Source organism: Drosophila hydei, unplaced genomic scaffold, assembly GCF_003285905.1.
Source record: "Drosophila hydei strain 15085-1641.00,03,60 unplaced genomic scaffold, DhydRS2 tig00000060-arrow-pilon, whole genome shotgun sequence".
Lineage (NCBI taxonomy): Eukaryota > Metazoa > Arthropoda > Insecta > Diptera > Drosophilidae > Drosophila > Drosophila hydei.
Window position 1 is genome coordinate 4370019 of NW_022045656.1, and position 14710 is coordinate 4384728.

Sequence of the window (14710 nt, forward strand, 5' to 3'; positions counted from 1 at the left end):
TAGTGACAATTTGAAATGAAATAAAAGTAAACATGAAAATATATATTCATATGGGAAGTTATATAGTTCACTTTACAATATATATTTATTAGAATTAATTTATTTTAATTTACAATTCGAGTCACATTATTATTTGATTTCGTCCATTGAAAAAGCACTTGCAATTCATTTATTTAGATGGTTCCAAAAAAACTTCTACACTTGACAAAAACTTGAAGTTTCAGAGTGTTCATTTTAGTTGTTAATCTTAAAGAGTTGAATTTGAATAAATTTTTGTGGGCGGGTGGCAAAATTTTTACATACACATTGAACGTTGGCGCGGGCATTGGATTCATTGTTTTTCAATACATACTATATACTTACATATTTGATAAAGTTTCGACAACAGATGCTCCATAAAGTTCTTTCACATTTAACAAAATATTATCATTGATATCCGAGTTACATATATCGTATGCAATTATATATATATATACACATACACTTATGTATATCTATATATATATATGTATTGATTTGCGCTTAGTTTGTTTCCATTAATTTTTCGCTATATATATTATCTTTATGTATATAATATGTTAGTTATGCCGTATAAGTCAGTAATATACTCAGGATTTGTTCATTTTTGAAAGGGGGATAGTCTTTTCGTAGATTCAATGTGACTAACTAATTTAGTTATAGACTACACGAGTTAAGTGACTATAATTAATGCTAACTTTAATGGATCTCATAGTCTTAGCCTGGTTAATATATACAATACGGGATACATCTAAATTCTCAAAGGGTTTTTCGATATACATTCATATATATATATATATATTCATATAATCATATATTCAAATATTCATATATTTTAGCTATTCATATATTTTATTTCCATTTAGTTAAGTATTTGTTTAAACTAGTTTCTTGGTGAATTCACAAGCATAGCTCATTAATTTCATTGAAGTAATTTGCGCACAAAGTATCTCAAGTATAACTAGTCCAGTATTCAACTGTTTCTTGGTACATACTCGTAAATGTAAGCTATAACTATCAGTATTGCCTGGTTTCACCGAAATACATATACAGACAATTGGTGCACTTGCACTATATGCAAACTGCTCTCTTGGTACAAGTAAACTATAAATGCTTTGTTCTCTTGTGGTTTACAGTTTAAGTTAAGTCGGTTCAACATCGCTCTAACATACTCTTAATCGCTCTGCCCTTTTGGAAGTCTTATAAATTTTGTTCGCTTCGCTTCACGCAAAATGTCTGTTGTGAATTATGTTCGAAAAGCTAGACGAAGGTGCTGGACAACTACGTAACTATAATACAGTATGGGAGTACTTGGGGCAGGGTCGTGGCAGGGGTCTGGGCAGGGGTAGGGACAGAGGCAGGGAGAGGGGCAGTTTGTTTAGACGATGGTGGTGCGCTCAGCGCCTGATGTGGTGCACGTACTGCTCCCGCCTATGCACACGATCTGACATTTAATGTCATCTTTGGCTAACTCTCAGGAGCCCATCGTCTCATAGTTACCCGCACCACCGCCGACGACGCCCATCAAGGAGCTGCCCACGCTCAGCAGCGGCGATTGAGTGCCAGCTCCGCCACCCAGCGTGCTGTAGGCAGTCTGAGTGCGCGGCGAGGTGAGCAGCGATTGGGCAGCTCCAATGGTTATGTTACCGCTGGTCACTGAACTGGTCATCGCCGCCGAGACGCCGCCCAGGTGCAAGCTGCCCGGATGTGGCAATGTATTGCACGTAATGCCACCTCCAATGCTGCCGCTGTTAGTTTGCAGGGAGCCATTCGATTGGCCATTCAGCAGCGGCATTGTGCAGGTCGTGGTCGAGCCGTAGGGCGAGGTTGGGGATGTGCGTGTCTCGTAGGCGGGCAAATAGGTGGTGGCTCCTCCATTTGGACCACTGCTACCGCGTCCCGGTATTCTAGTATAAATATTTGGTGGCGTTCGTGTGGACAATAGCGGCGGCGGAGCCGTGTAGACCGGACGCTGTGCCGCTGGCGCCCTCTGTGGCGTGTTGTACAAACTAAAAGCGGGATTGGTAGTCAGCGACAGCTCTCCATACTGCAAAGAGAGAACAAGTGTGGGTGGGATCGTTTAGGAAGTGCTCATAAATAATTTAAATTAAAAGTGCAACTTTTATGTGCTTTTTGCTTTTGCTGTCTGCTACATGCTTAAAATTCAGATAACTACTTTTTCCATGTGTGGTTAAAAGTTGGCAACCAGTGAAAACAACTTTAACTGCTAATGAGCTTATTATCCAACAACACAAACTAAAACCCAAACAAGAGTAACTTTAAATGTGCTTGACCAAAGTCAAAGTAAAAACTATGTCCAAGCTCATCAAAATTTTATGTCTAGCCCCCTTGCTAAATAAAGCGACACTAGTGTGACATGTAAGTATTTGCTGCTGTTTATTCGAGCTACTCGATGGTTCCATTACGTATAAATAGAAATCATTAATAGAAACTATGAATTAAATTGTCCTGCGGCGCTCATGGCACGACATCCATAACCAAAGCCGAAGCTTATGTTAATGATAGAGCTCGACACCTTCAATTATTTGCTATGCATTTCTCAATATTTGAATTTTCAGTTTATCCTCAAAATAAACAAAATAATTCGACTTATCGGCATGTCAACAAACTGTTAGCATTTCGGTACAAATGAGACCACATTAGAATGTTTTATTTATTTACGATCTTTGACTAATTGGTGCCAAATGTAAGCAAGCTATTTACCAATTTGTGTTGGCTGTCGAACAATAGCAGCGCCCACCCTCTGCCTACTGCCTGCCAAATCGATAAGCGTCAATAATGCGTAATAATAATTTGTGTGGTCTATGAACATGAAATCTGATATTTCTAGCTGCCCACAGAAAAGGCGAGCATAGCTGTTTACATCAGCTTAGTGTAAGTTGCTTTTCTGCAGAACTGAAGGTCGCATAGGCCAAACTCTGATATTAACTGGAATTCAGAAGCTGTGCTGCTTGATGGTCGGGCTATTGCGCTGGACTTGGCTAAATTTAGACTTCAACTTGTTAGGCTTTAGCTGAAAAACGCTCTAGAGGCTTCTTACAAACTCAGACAATTCGAGTACCCAATCGCAGCTCATAAAAACGAATTCAGAATAATTAATGGAAAAACATTTTATATAATACGACTAAAATATATATAATCATAATAGAAGTCAATAAATTGCTTGGAATTGCGTAGCGACTAAATTGTTGCTCAGTAAAGTATGCAACATAAAGGTAACCCGCAGAACGCAGCAGCGCCAAGTTATGCAATGCATTTTTAGATTGAAGACAACTTCTGACAACTTCTTTAAATTTCAAAGTAATTTTAGGTCTTCAGTCAGGCATGCATCGGAAATCATAAAAGCTAGACGCTTGCAACGAAATTAGCTAACGTTAGTTGCTATAGCGACACTCACCTGTTTGCCAAATGTGGGCGATAGCGAGGCTGGCGGCGGCGGTGAGGCGGTGTTGATGCGCGTGGGTGGCGTATAGAGAATGCGCTGTGATTCCATATTGAGGCGGTCGAAAGCCTTCTCCTCCAGATGGAACTCGTCCTCGCTGTTGGCCTCCTGCGGCACTACATCCGGGTTTTTGTCCTCCAAACTTGAATGGCTGCCCATGTTGCGAGAGAGCGGCTCAGCGCTGCCCTTGTCAGCCTCTGTTGTGGTCGCCTCGCCGTTTGCATGCCGCCGGCTCTGTTTGCTGCGGAATTTAATAAAGATCACAACACAAACGGCCACCAAAAAGAGTGTTGCAATGACGCCAACTAGTGCGCCCAGCAGCGGTGTCAATTGCACCAGCACCGCAGTCGAGGAAGCTGCAACAACAAGAACGACAACAAGGGAGAGACGCCCAGAGAAGGTGCATGAGTAAAACGATGCAAATGAGTGAGTGGCATGGAAAATGCCAACAGCACGAGAGCAGGTGGCTCTACTGTTGACTTATTCATTGCGTCACGTCTTACCTGTGCGCAGGAGGGGCGCTGAGAGAGTGCGCCCACGCACGCGATATGCCACCTTGCTGGCTCCCTGTGCATTGACAGCCGTTACTCGTATGTTAAATGCCGAATCGCTGGGCAGCCGCTTCACTGTGAAGTCCGCATACTTATAGGACGCATTGTAAAGTATCTGCCGGGTGAGCTCGTCGTACACCTGGGCATGGAAATGCTGCGGTATGCCGCCATCGTATCCGGGCACGCATTGGATCTGCAAGGAGTTCGCCGTCGCATTATACGCCGTGCAGTTCTTCACCGGTTCGGGCAGGTCTGCGAAACAAAAGGAAAATGATTTATGATAAGCGAACGAAGTTTATTAAGTTTGCTAAGTATTTCGAGCTCATTACACTAATGACACATATATTTATATTCCATTAAAGCAAATTTCATACAAGCAAATGTTGCTCGGCGACATGTTTTAATATGGGAGGAGGGCGCACTCGCCACAGCTTGTTTGCCGGATATCAATTTTCTAATGAAACGTTAAAATTAGACATTCATTTTATAGACAGTTTTAGCTTTTCGATTCGATTAGCCGTCATTGAGTAAAAATAGAATGAAACGCACAATTTTAGCTAGTCAGGCCTTTTCGTTGGGAGCGAAAAGTGATGGAAATTCAATAAGCTTTAAGCGTTAAAGTATTTTGAATTTACGGAAATATTTTTGTGCTAAATTGCAGGTTTGTTCGTTCGACTATGCTTGTTGGCCTTTTTGCAGGCCATGGTCATTGTGTGTTTTAATTTAACGGCAACGGCGACGGCAGTGGCAACGGCAACAGCCATTGGCGATAGGTAAATAAATGATGCGCCTCGCAATTTATTGCATTTGATTATCAGATTATTGGCGACACAGATTGAAGCTGGCTGCATCAACACCAACAACAACAGCAGCAACCACCTGACTGTTGGTAAACGTGGCTTTTATTGCTGCCAGGGACAGCTGGACAGCTGGACAGCTGGACGAACGGACGCGCTGCTGTGCCAAACGACAAACAATTGCGACGCGTAAAATTGCCACAGCGTTGCAATATTTTCCAGCAGCGAAATGTAAATAGAGATTCACGCACCAAATGGCTGCCACTTGGCCGCGATACGTGCAACAATTAACTACTGGCCACAAGCCCAACCCCAACCCCAAGCCAAAACCCAAGCTTAAACCAGACCCCTGTCAACCGCAGCAGCTGGAATTGGGTAAACATCTTGCACGTCAGCGTGTTGCAATGCACGTTGCGAAATTAATTAAGATATATTTGTTGTTTTTTTCAATTTTAAGTTAACTGATTGACTGACTGACTGATTGACCGGCCAGATATGCCAGCCGAGGCACTCACCTGCCGGCTGGATGTGATACCAACAAGGCTGACTGTGGCCCATGGGGCTGTTGGCCACGCATGAAATCGCGCCGAAGCTCTCGTAGCTATCCACGTGGTAGCTGTACACATTGTTCAGGGGGGGCGCCGTTGTCGTGGAGGGCGTGGCTAGCACCTGACGATGATGCTGCTGCTTGTGCAGCGCTGCTAGCCGCTTGCGCTCGGCCAGCTGCCCACTGGCCGCATTGATGTGATGGACATTTGCGTCGCCCGGTTGGATCTGTGGGGTAGGCTGCTTGCGCTGGGGCTGCTTGCTGTCCACATGGTTCTTGTGCACCATGTTGGAGTAGACCATTTGTGTGTAGGGCTGCTCCACATAATCCGTATAGCTGTCGAACTGCTGCTCATGGTCCTCGAGGTCCTGGTCGTAGTCATCCTCGAAGCGTACGGCGGCTGTCATGTCCACAATGCTGGCCACGCGTCCGTGGCGACCGTGCAGCAATCGCTGGGCGCCATGTGTGTGCTTCCGTTTGCTGCGCTGATAATATCCGCCGGAAGCCCCGGATGGTAGCTGCAGAGGCAACGTAGCGGGCACCAGCTGCGCCAGCACCGGCAGCTCGATGAGACTCTCCAGCGAGTTGTTGAAGTGCCACTTGTAATTTAGATTATCGAGTGGATTGGCGTCCACCTCGCAGGTAATGTTGATTGTCTGCTTGAGGGCGGCGCGTATAATCGTTGAGTCGGACTTGCACACGGGCGGATCTGAAAAGGAGCAAGTGGAAGAACAAGTGCAGGATAAAGTCGAGTGCTCGGTCAAGTACTGGTCGCTCTTGTCGGTCGCTTACATTTGACATCCAGGTAAACCTCGTTGCTGGACACGCTGCCCTGCAGATTGGTGGCACGGCAAAAGTACTGGCCATGCGATGACTTCGAAATACCCTGTAGTACGAGCGTCTGATTAGAGATGATGATGCCACGTGAAGAGTGCAACTGCTTATCCTGCGGAAGCAAAACGAGAGCGAGAGAGGAACAGATTCAGCTTACTTCATTATATTTGAATGCTAAAGTCACTTACATTATGATACCACTCGACGCGAGTTATGGCTGGATTGGCACGCACATCGCACTCCAGATAGACGTCGGAGCCTTTGAGCAGGTTGTTGGCATCGAGCGGTGCGCCCAAATTGAGATTCACAATGGGTGCGTCTACAAGTCATAGGAGACAGATATTGACTTAAGGTCTGGGAATATATAGGATCAGTTTTAACTTACGCGTCACGTTGAGTACACGCGAGTCCTTGAGGTAGAGGCCCATGTTTCCATTGCCCAGGGTTGTCATTACCGTGGTGTCACCTTCGTGCAGCTGCTGCGACGTTATACCCGAGTTGAGGGCAATGGAGCAGACAACTTGGCGCTCATTGTCCTCTGGCACAGGTATGAGCATTAGCTCCGATATGGTCGTATTGCCGTCGGAGGCAGTCTGCATTTACCCGCCAAGGTAAAGGGGTTTGATTAATGGAAGATAATCAGGACTTGCTGCTTGACTTACCGACTGCGAAGAGCCCTTCAGTATCTGGCCAGCCTTTGACCAGATGATATGTGGCGGTGGACGAGCCCCGATGGCCGTGCAGGTCACATGGGTTCGTGTGCCAGCGACAACGGCATGATTGAGACCCTGCAGCAATAGACTTAGTGGAGGCACTGTGGACAGAAAGGCGCATGAGGGGTTATTGGAGCCGCACAACATGGTACTTGGGGCTATACAGCTATTTTAATTACGCCTAATTCGCTGTTGTCTATGCACTCGAAACCACTTTACAACTAGCATATAACTATATACAACTGTATTATTATTACTGTCCTGCGCACCCATGGGATCCGCATTGCGATTAGCATATGCGCACACTTTGTTCGTCGCGATGTCATAAATGCATAAACATTGGATTACAGTATACGGACCACAATGACAAAAACTTTAATTACATTAATTTCCATGCAAAAGCTGTCAAGCCCCCGCTCTGCGTGTGTCCTTGACCTGTCGACATTTGGCAAACGCCCACATTGAACCGTAAACATAATTACACAAACACAAACACAAATAGAATGTAATAAATGCAACTCATATTCAGGTGTGGGTGGGCACAGTTTTTAGCATAGATAATTTGAATAAAATTTGTAATACGAAACGGGACATGCATATTAAAGATGATTGCCCCAACTTACGGTTCATGTCCAGGATAACTTTTTTGGTCAGGGCCGGCACGACATGGCCATTGGTCGCCTGGCAGGTGTACATCTGCAAAGGAGCACAGGAGTAAACACATATATATATAATAAATAAATTGATTTATGCTCAAGACGATAATTGGACTTCTATGAATACAATATGCGATAAAATATTGGCGATAATGGGAGATTATAAATCAACCTGACCAAGAGGTGAACATTTAATTTTAATTGCTTGAAATGTTAGTCGAACACGCATAGCTTCTGGCCTACATCCGCACTCTCCCTCTCTCCCTCGATTTTTCTCTTCCTCTTCATCGAGCCGCCCCCAACCACGAAACTGTTAATCAATTATGTTTCGTTCCGTCGTAGTCAAAGTGGTTCAAAGGCTCGCTCTGTAGTCCGAGTATCATAAATTCTGTAACCAACTTGCTGTTGCTGTTGGTATTGCCGTTGTTGGTAATACGATACTTTCTGGCTATATACATACAACATACACACATTTCCAATTCGGACATTTTATTGAGGCACGAAAATTGTAACGATGTCTAATAAAAATATTTGCATAACTTGGGGAAAATTAAAACGGGCTGCTCAGTCTGTCAAACTGTCGTTTTTGGCTAGGAAATTAGGTCATAAATTTCATTTGGGTTATACAATATTTCTGTCGCATCGACCACTCGCCAGGTGGGCTCCCCCGATGGGTGTCCGATGTGTTTATTGCCAATGTACAATGCGTTTTTGTTTGTTTATTTATATTTTTCTGATTGTGTTTGTTTAACGTTTAACGGAATTGCTTTTCATATTGTTGCATATCTAAAAACCTTGTCGCTCTTAAATACCCATTGAGTTGAGCTTTTGTTGGGCTGTTAATGATGTTGGAAGCTTGTGTTTCCCAGGCTAACTGACTGCAACATTGATGAATAATCAATTGAATTATATATTTATGCAATATATTATTAATGAAATTAATTAAATTAATTCAAATAGTAGTATATACTGAGTTCTGTTCCACTCCTCGTCGAGTGTGGCATCTTTGTCATGTGTTCGCCAGCCAGAAGATTAGTCAAGAATGATCTAATAACTTTTGGGATTTATGCCGCACAAGTTTCAAGTGATTTCTAGACCAGCATTAATTTGGTTCTGTTCACAATGCTCACCGAGCACAATGACTGCTATTCACAATGGTCTACAATTTGTACAAGTGGGCCGCTCTATAGGTGACTAGAGCGTGGAGCTCTGAATCGCTGGATTAGCGGTCTAACAATATTGTTCATTACACCAAGCCGAGTAAAATCGGCTTAGAATCAACTGCCAACTGGCAGCCAGCCGCTGTCCGCTGCTCCCGCTGCCGGGCATTGCCCGGCTGCGAACAATTCCCAATGCAGTCGCGGCTGCACTCATTTCCCAGGCGCTTTGATTTCTATTAGCCATTGTGCGGACGCGAATGGGGATTGGGATGCGGCTGCGGCTGCAGCAGCGACAGCGACAGTCGCTGTGGCTGGGTATCGCTGTGGGTCTGGGGACACGGCCACACCGCGCGCTGTCATTAATGGGGCGCTGCTTTTGTGGCTAACCGAAATAAATGGGCGGCATTGGCCATTGTGCATTGGGCTTTAGAAGCGCGTCTTTGTTGACTGCTCATAAATAAGGCTTAAGAATTTCGGATGTCATCTGGCCGGCACTTACCGTTAGCAGATCCTTGCGCTGTATATTCTTGAGGTGCAGTGTATTGCGCACCGAGCCATCGGGCAGCACCTGAAAGGAGTCATCGACAAGGGCATGCTCGCGCCACCAAGAGACCCGCGGCGGTGGCACCCCACCACTGGACAGGCAGGTCAAATTGATGCTGTCTCCCTCCAGATAGGGACCAGCTGTCTGGTCGCGCACTGCGGCTCCATTATGGTCCAATATGGTCAGCTGAGTGGGCGGCACTGCAAATGAAAATGGAAATGGAAATGGAAAGTTGACAGAGCAAAGTGGGAAGTAATGGAATAGAAAGTCAAGTAGAGAGAATGAAGATAAGAATTAAGACTTAAGGCTGATTTCTACTCACCCAGGACTGTCACATTAATGCGCCAATTGCGGGTTGGTGATTTATGGAAATCAACGCGACATTTGTAGAGCCCAGCATCTGTGGTCTGAATGTTCTTGATGCGTAAAGCTGGCGGATTTGTGTCATAGTAGAAGTGGGCCTTCTTGTTGAAGACATTCTCATCGGCCCAGGGTACGGCCTGGTGTAGCGGACGACCCCTGGCATCAAAGCTGTCGGTTAGACCAAAAGAAAGTTGAAAATTCAATTATATTAACATGTATTTGCATATTTCAAATGTCACCAAAGGGCTTTGGTAATGTAATTGAATTTAGTGCTAAGTGGACTTTTGCATAAATCACAATTACTATATATATATATATATATACCAATGTAGGTATGTGAGTTCCTCCACGTCTATTGACCCTATACATGCACCATACATGTGTATTTAACAATCTGAAAGTCTGTGCATTGGCACACCCCAGAGATTAGTGCACATGCCAGACATTCACCTGGGCATCGTATTGATGGCCATCAATCGATTTTATTTGGCAGCAATTAAGCGAGGCAAACAAAAAAAATATAAAACCATATATGTGGGTGGAAATGTGTGTCAAATCAGAAATTAAATGGGCATAAAAATTGCTGAAAATGCAAGAAAACCAAAACAAAATCCACTCGTAAGCGCCGTAAAAATAGAATGTCTCATTAACTTTCCCCCGGCGAGCAGAAAACGCCGTCCAATCAGAACGCACAGTCCAACAATGGAAATTAAAAAGACCAGAAAGAAAACATTTTTACTTTTTATTGTCAAAGGTTTTTGGTTTATGGCTGTTTCTATGCATTTTGACAAAATTCCGCATTAGATGTCAACGCCTCGACAGCCACATAGAAGCTACAGAAGCAAACACATATCGTAAATAATCCAAAGTGCAGTCGGAACTTTCGTTTTTTCCTCATTTTTACTTTAGGTTCTCATTAGGTTCTGGTTTTTTGTCAAGCATTTTAAATGGTTACATTTAAATAGTTTTCCAACTTTCCATCTGTTTTCCTTTATTTCTTTTGCCTTTTCCCCAGGCACATTACTTTGGCTTTACATGGCACTGTGTGTGTGTGTGTGTGTGTGTTTGTGTGTGGCACTTAATTCGATGACACTTGTAAATTTTTAATTTGCTTTGTGCTTTTTTGCGCCCCCTACGACTCGCCCATTGCTGTTGTCGTCGTTGCTGCTGCTCTTGGCTGCTCCCCCAAAACGCAGGCGGCCAAAATAAATTTCGCTGTTTATGTTAATTCGTTGGCCAGCGCTGTGTTTTTGGTTTTTTATTTTATAGTTTGCTTCAATTAATTAATTGATCAATTCATTCCTTGTTGTTTGTTTGCTTTTCGTGCATTTTTTAAGCCGCTTCCATTTGAATATGTATTTTTTTCGTGGCATTTAATTTGCGTTGCCTTTGTCGACATTTAAGCAGCTTTTAATAGGCATCAAAATATATTTCACTCATGGCTCTTATCGTAAAAAACAGCAGCATCCATTAGCAATATTTGCCCGGAAAAAGTAAAAGGAAATATGTTCGCAGCTCTAATTAAATGCGCTTGTGAAAATTGCGGGATTAAAAAGCTTTCACAAATAAAATAAATTGAGAGTGGAACAAAGTTTTGTGAAAAAATATTATTTATGCAGCTAGAAGATGGCGCTCTAGCTAAAGGTCACTCGATGACCAGTTACACTTAATGCTAGGCGCATTATTTATGATCGTTCGATATGAAAGCATTCCCCTAGATTATCGCACAGCTTGAATATATCAAGGGCTTATGCATATCAGGCTACGTAACTCATTCTCAGCCCCCATGTCGCTGGTGATTTATCACAAATGCACCCAGACTCCCAAAAAGAAGAGGAAAAGAAAATGAAATATATATTTAAAGTGACTGCAATATGTAGCAGCAAGAAAAAAGCAGCAGTACGAGTAAGTGCCACATGATGGATGGCTATTTGTTAATGGATTTAAAGATAATTAAATTAAGTTCAGCAACCAAAATTGTGAGCTGCGCGCCAACCACCCACCCACAACAATCAGGCGCTCGATGCATATATTCTATTTGGCCCCCATGTCTAATTTCATGAGTACTGTATGCGCCCTGGGCAGCCATAGCCAAATCCAAAGCCAAAGCCAAAGTCAAAGCCAGAGGTCATTGATTGGGGCGAGACCAAGTGTCTGCTTGTACCTGGTGCCCTGTACAATTGGGCAACAAGCTTCTCATGTAATTAATCTTCCGACCTTCTTGCCATATGGAAATTTCAATCGTGCTGTAAAAGCGTTCTAGAACAATAATATCCAACGAAAATTTATGAAGTGTAGAAAAAGCAAATTAAAATTGATGGAAAACAATAAAATGAATGCGGGCACGAGAGAAAAACGCTTTATTTGGTAGCCCAGCAGCAGATCTGTTGGAGAGGTGCGAGATGGCTGTGGATGGGCAGGGCTGTAAAGTTTATGTGGCCATAAAAGCGGCACTCGCAACTGTAATTGCAGTCACCACAGCGAGTTTATACTGTAAAATCAATCGAACCACATGAATGCACATTTAACTTTGACACTTTGACTTGCCCATAATCGATTTCGGGGCGGAGGCTGTGCTGAAGGACTGAGAGTATGCAAAATCAATTTCTGGTCTACTGCGCGTCAGTCTCTGCTCAAGCGATGCCTTTTGAGTTCAAGCTAAAGTTTTTCTTCGTTTTTTTCTGCGACTTTCTGGTTGACTAACATCATACGACATGTAGATATACATATATATGTATATGGGCATGTGTAGCACGGGGCCACCCAGCTGCCAACATTTGACATACATGTCTCTGATTGCCTCGCTTGTTAAGAATCGCTTGGCTTCCAGCTTGTAGCTACATACCTGCTGCCAGTCAACAAAACGAAAGACCAGCAATGTATTGGGCCAAAAGATGCACGTACCTATGTGTACATGGTCTCGCTCTCTTTATATAAAAGTATGTAAGTAATGTTTATATCGGCAAATTCAACATAAATGCCTAACGTTAATAGAATTTGTAATGAGCGCACCTAGACGCGTGTGTCGTCTTTCATAATTGGCTCTGAGTTGTCGACTGTGCGCTGTGGGTGGGGCTAAGCGCTGCCATTCAGAATATCATAAAATATTTGGCACATTTTTGAGTTAACTTTATTAGAGAGGGAGGTGTTATTTTAATGGCATCTTATTTCAGAGATTAGAGTGCCTTATAATGAAATGATTTTTAAGCGGCTTCCTGGATGCTTAAGATGCTATAGAACATCCCAAATAGCCCAGAATTAACAAAGTTAATACAGTTTTCATTTTAGGGACATAATATACTTTTATACTTTGTACTTGTGGATGTTACTTACGTGTAGATGGGCTTCACATTTCCCTGACGATACCAAATGACCAGCTGCACCTTATCGGCGATCATTGTGCCTGGCATTAGATCACAGGGCAGTGCCACCTCGGAGCCCACGGCTGTCAGTACCTCCGATAGAGGACCTGAAATTAAAGGGAATGGGCAAGGATATCAATTATCAATATTTTCATTATAGCAAATGCAATGCAAATGACATATGGTATTAAAGAGAATTCGTTTCGGCGGCCGCACTAATTGAAATATGTGAACTTTGACATGGTGCGTGAGGCTTCTGCCGGCGGGTGCGTGCATATCTGTAACTTGCTTTTGTTGTATGCCCATGCATACATTGTATGCCATAACTATAAATTGACTGACAGCTTGATTTCCTTTGATGATAAGCTGGCTGGCGCTGAAAGGGTAAGCGAAGCCAAGCCGAGTCGGGCAGGGCCGGTTCATTGTGCGTATTGGGATTGCTATATGGAGTCGTCATCATCATCATCATCATCTATGCATCTACGACGTGGCAATGTCACTGAGCCTCAGAGCCAGCGTGTGGCGCCTCGAAGCTAGCTGCCCGCGACGTGGTGTCGACATCGATGGCGACGCGCTGTGCGTGCCGCCCGCTGTGGAGCAGCAGCAAGAGCCGCTCGGCTGGCGGGCAATTAGTTATTGTGCCCCTTCCCCAGTTCCTGAGCTTGAGCTGGGTGTAGCTCGGGCCACATTTGACAATTGTAGCAATATTGCTATTGTTGCCTTTCTTGTTGATTGGTATTTGGTATTATCAAAGCATTTGTAATTATACAAATTATATTTTCCATATTTTCAACGGGAATGGGCGTGTCGTACGTGCCTATATGTGTGCCCTTAGGGCCCCCTCCCCAGCCCACTCAACGAATTGCTTATCAAAGTTTTTTTCAGTGAATTCGACTGTGTAAATAGTATTTCTTTTTCTATTTGCTTTGCTGTTAAGCTTTTAAAAATATTAATCAATATTTATCTATATATTGGATTGGATTGGATTATCAAAATGGATTTTTCCCGCCCTTTGCCGTTAATGCAATTTAATTAATTTAATGCATTTTTATTTCTCTAAATTGACACTATATTCAGCATATAACTGTTAACTTTTCAGCTCCGCCTTCAATGCAGAAAGTAAACTTAGCAACTTATATATCCATGGCTGATTAATTGTCGTCATAAGCGCCAAGCGCCACACGCTTTGCATATATAATAAAACGAATATGCCAAGGGAGTAGCTAGTTTTGTGGGCGGGGCTCGGCCGAGAGGGTCTGGGAGCGAATTATTATTAGCTAATGAATATTCGTGCATAGAATGGAATGTTGTGTTGTGAATTGTTGTGGTTACTAAAATACGCTGAATTTCGGATTAGGCATTGTGAATGAATACATTGATGTTTGAAGAGCTTAAAGTACTTGAACTATGTGAAGTATAAACAATTATATACAATCGGGAAAGCTGTCCATCTCCGCTAAGCATACCATTTGTAGCTAGCCTAAATAGGCCTGAACTTTGTACTCTATAGTCGCTTTTCTTATTTCCATCGATTTGTTTCGGGTTGATGAAATGCGAACGGAACCATCTTCCGTTTCCACCAGCTGTTTCACATTTATTCAAAGCTCCATTTGGGGCGCCATTACCAGAACATGAGAAATGGGCATGGCCATTAGTTATACCCATAGACGAATCGAGAAAGATGTGTCAAATCGGTGTAACA

At 43.3% G+C, this 14710-nt stretch overlaps 1 protein-coding gene across 2 annotated transcripts in view; it reads right to left on the reverse strand.

Moving 5' to 3' along the window:
* Positions 1-898: 898 nt before the first annotated feature.
* The window catches only part of LOC111592779 (nephrin), a 42339-nt gene continuing 28527 nt past the window's right edge, over positions 899-14710 (reverse strand). The window contains exons 3-14 of one of the 2 annotated variants that reach the window (XM_023305185.2): positions 12980-13115; positions 9606-9814; positions 9239-9483; positions 7547-7619; positions 6873-7024; positions 6596-6803; positions 6399-6529; positions 6169-6322; positions 5345-6085; positions 3985-4284; positions 3437-3837; positions 899-2065 (exon numbers count right to left, since the gene is read on the reverse strand). In XM_023305185.2, the coding sequence (XP_023160953.2) occupies positions 1493-2065; positions 3437-3837; positions 3985-4284; positions 5345-6085; positions 6169-6322; positions 6399-6529; positions 6596-6803; positions 6873-7024; positions 7547-7619; positions 9239-9483; positions 9606-9814; positions 12980-13115 (3323 nt within the window). In that variant the 3' untranslated portion in view covers positions 899-1492. Of the gene's footprint in view, positions 2066-3436; positions 3838-3984; positions 4285-5344; positions 6086-6168; positions 6323-6398; positions 6530-6595; positions 6804-6872; positions 7025-7546; positions 7620-7751; positions 7988-8046; positions 8159-9238; positions 9484-9605; positions 9815-12979; positions 13116-14710 lie in introns of those variants that run through there. The other variant, XM_023305194.2, reaches the window with a different exon arrangement.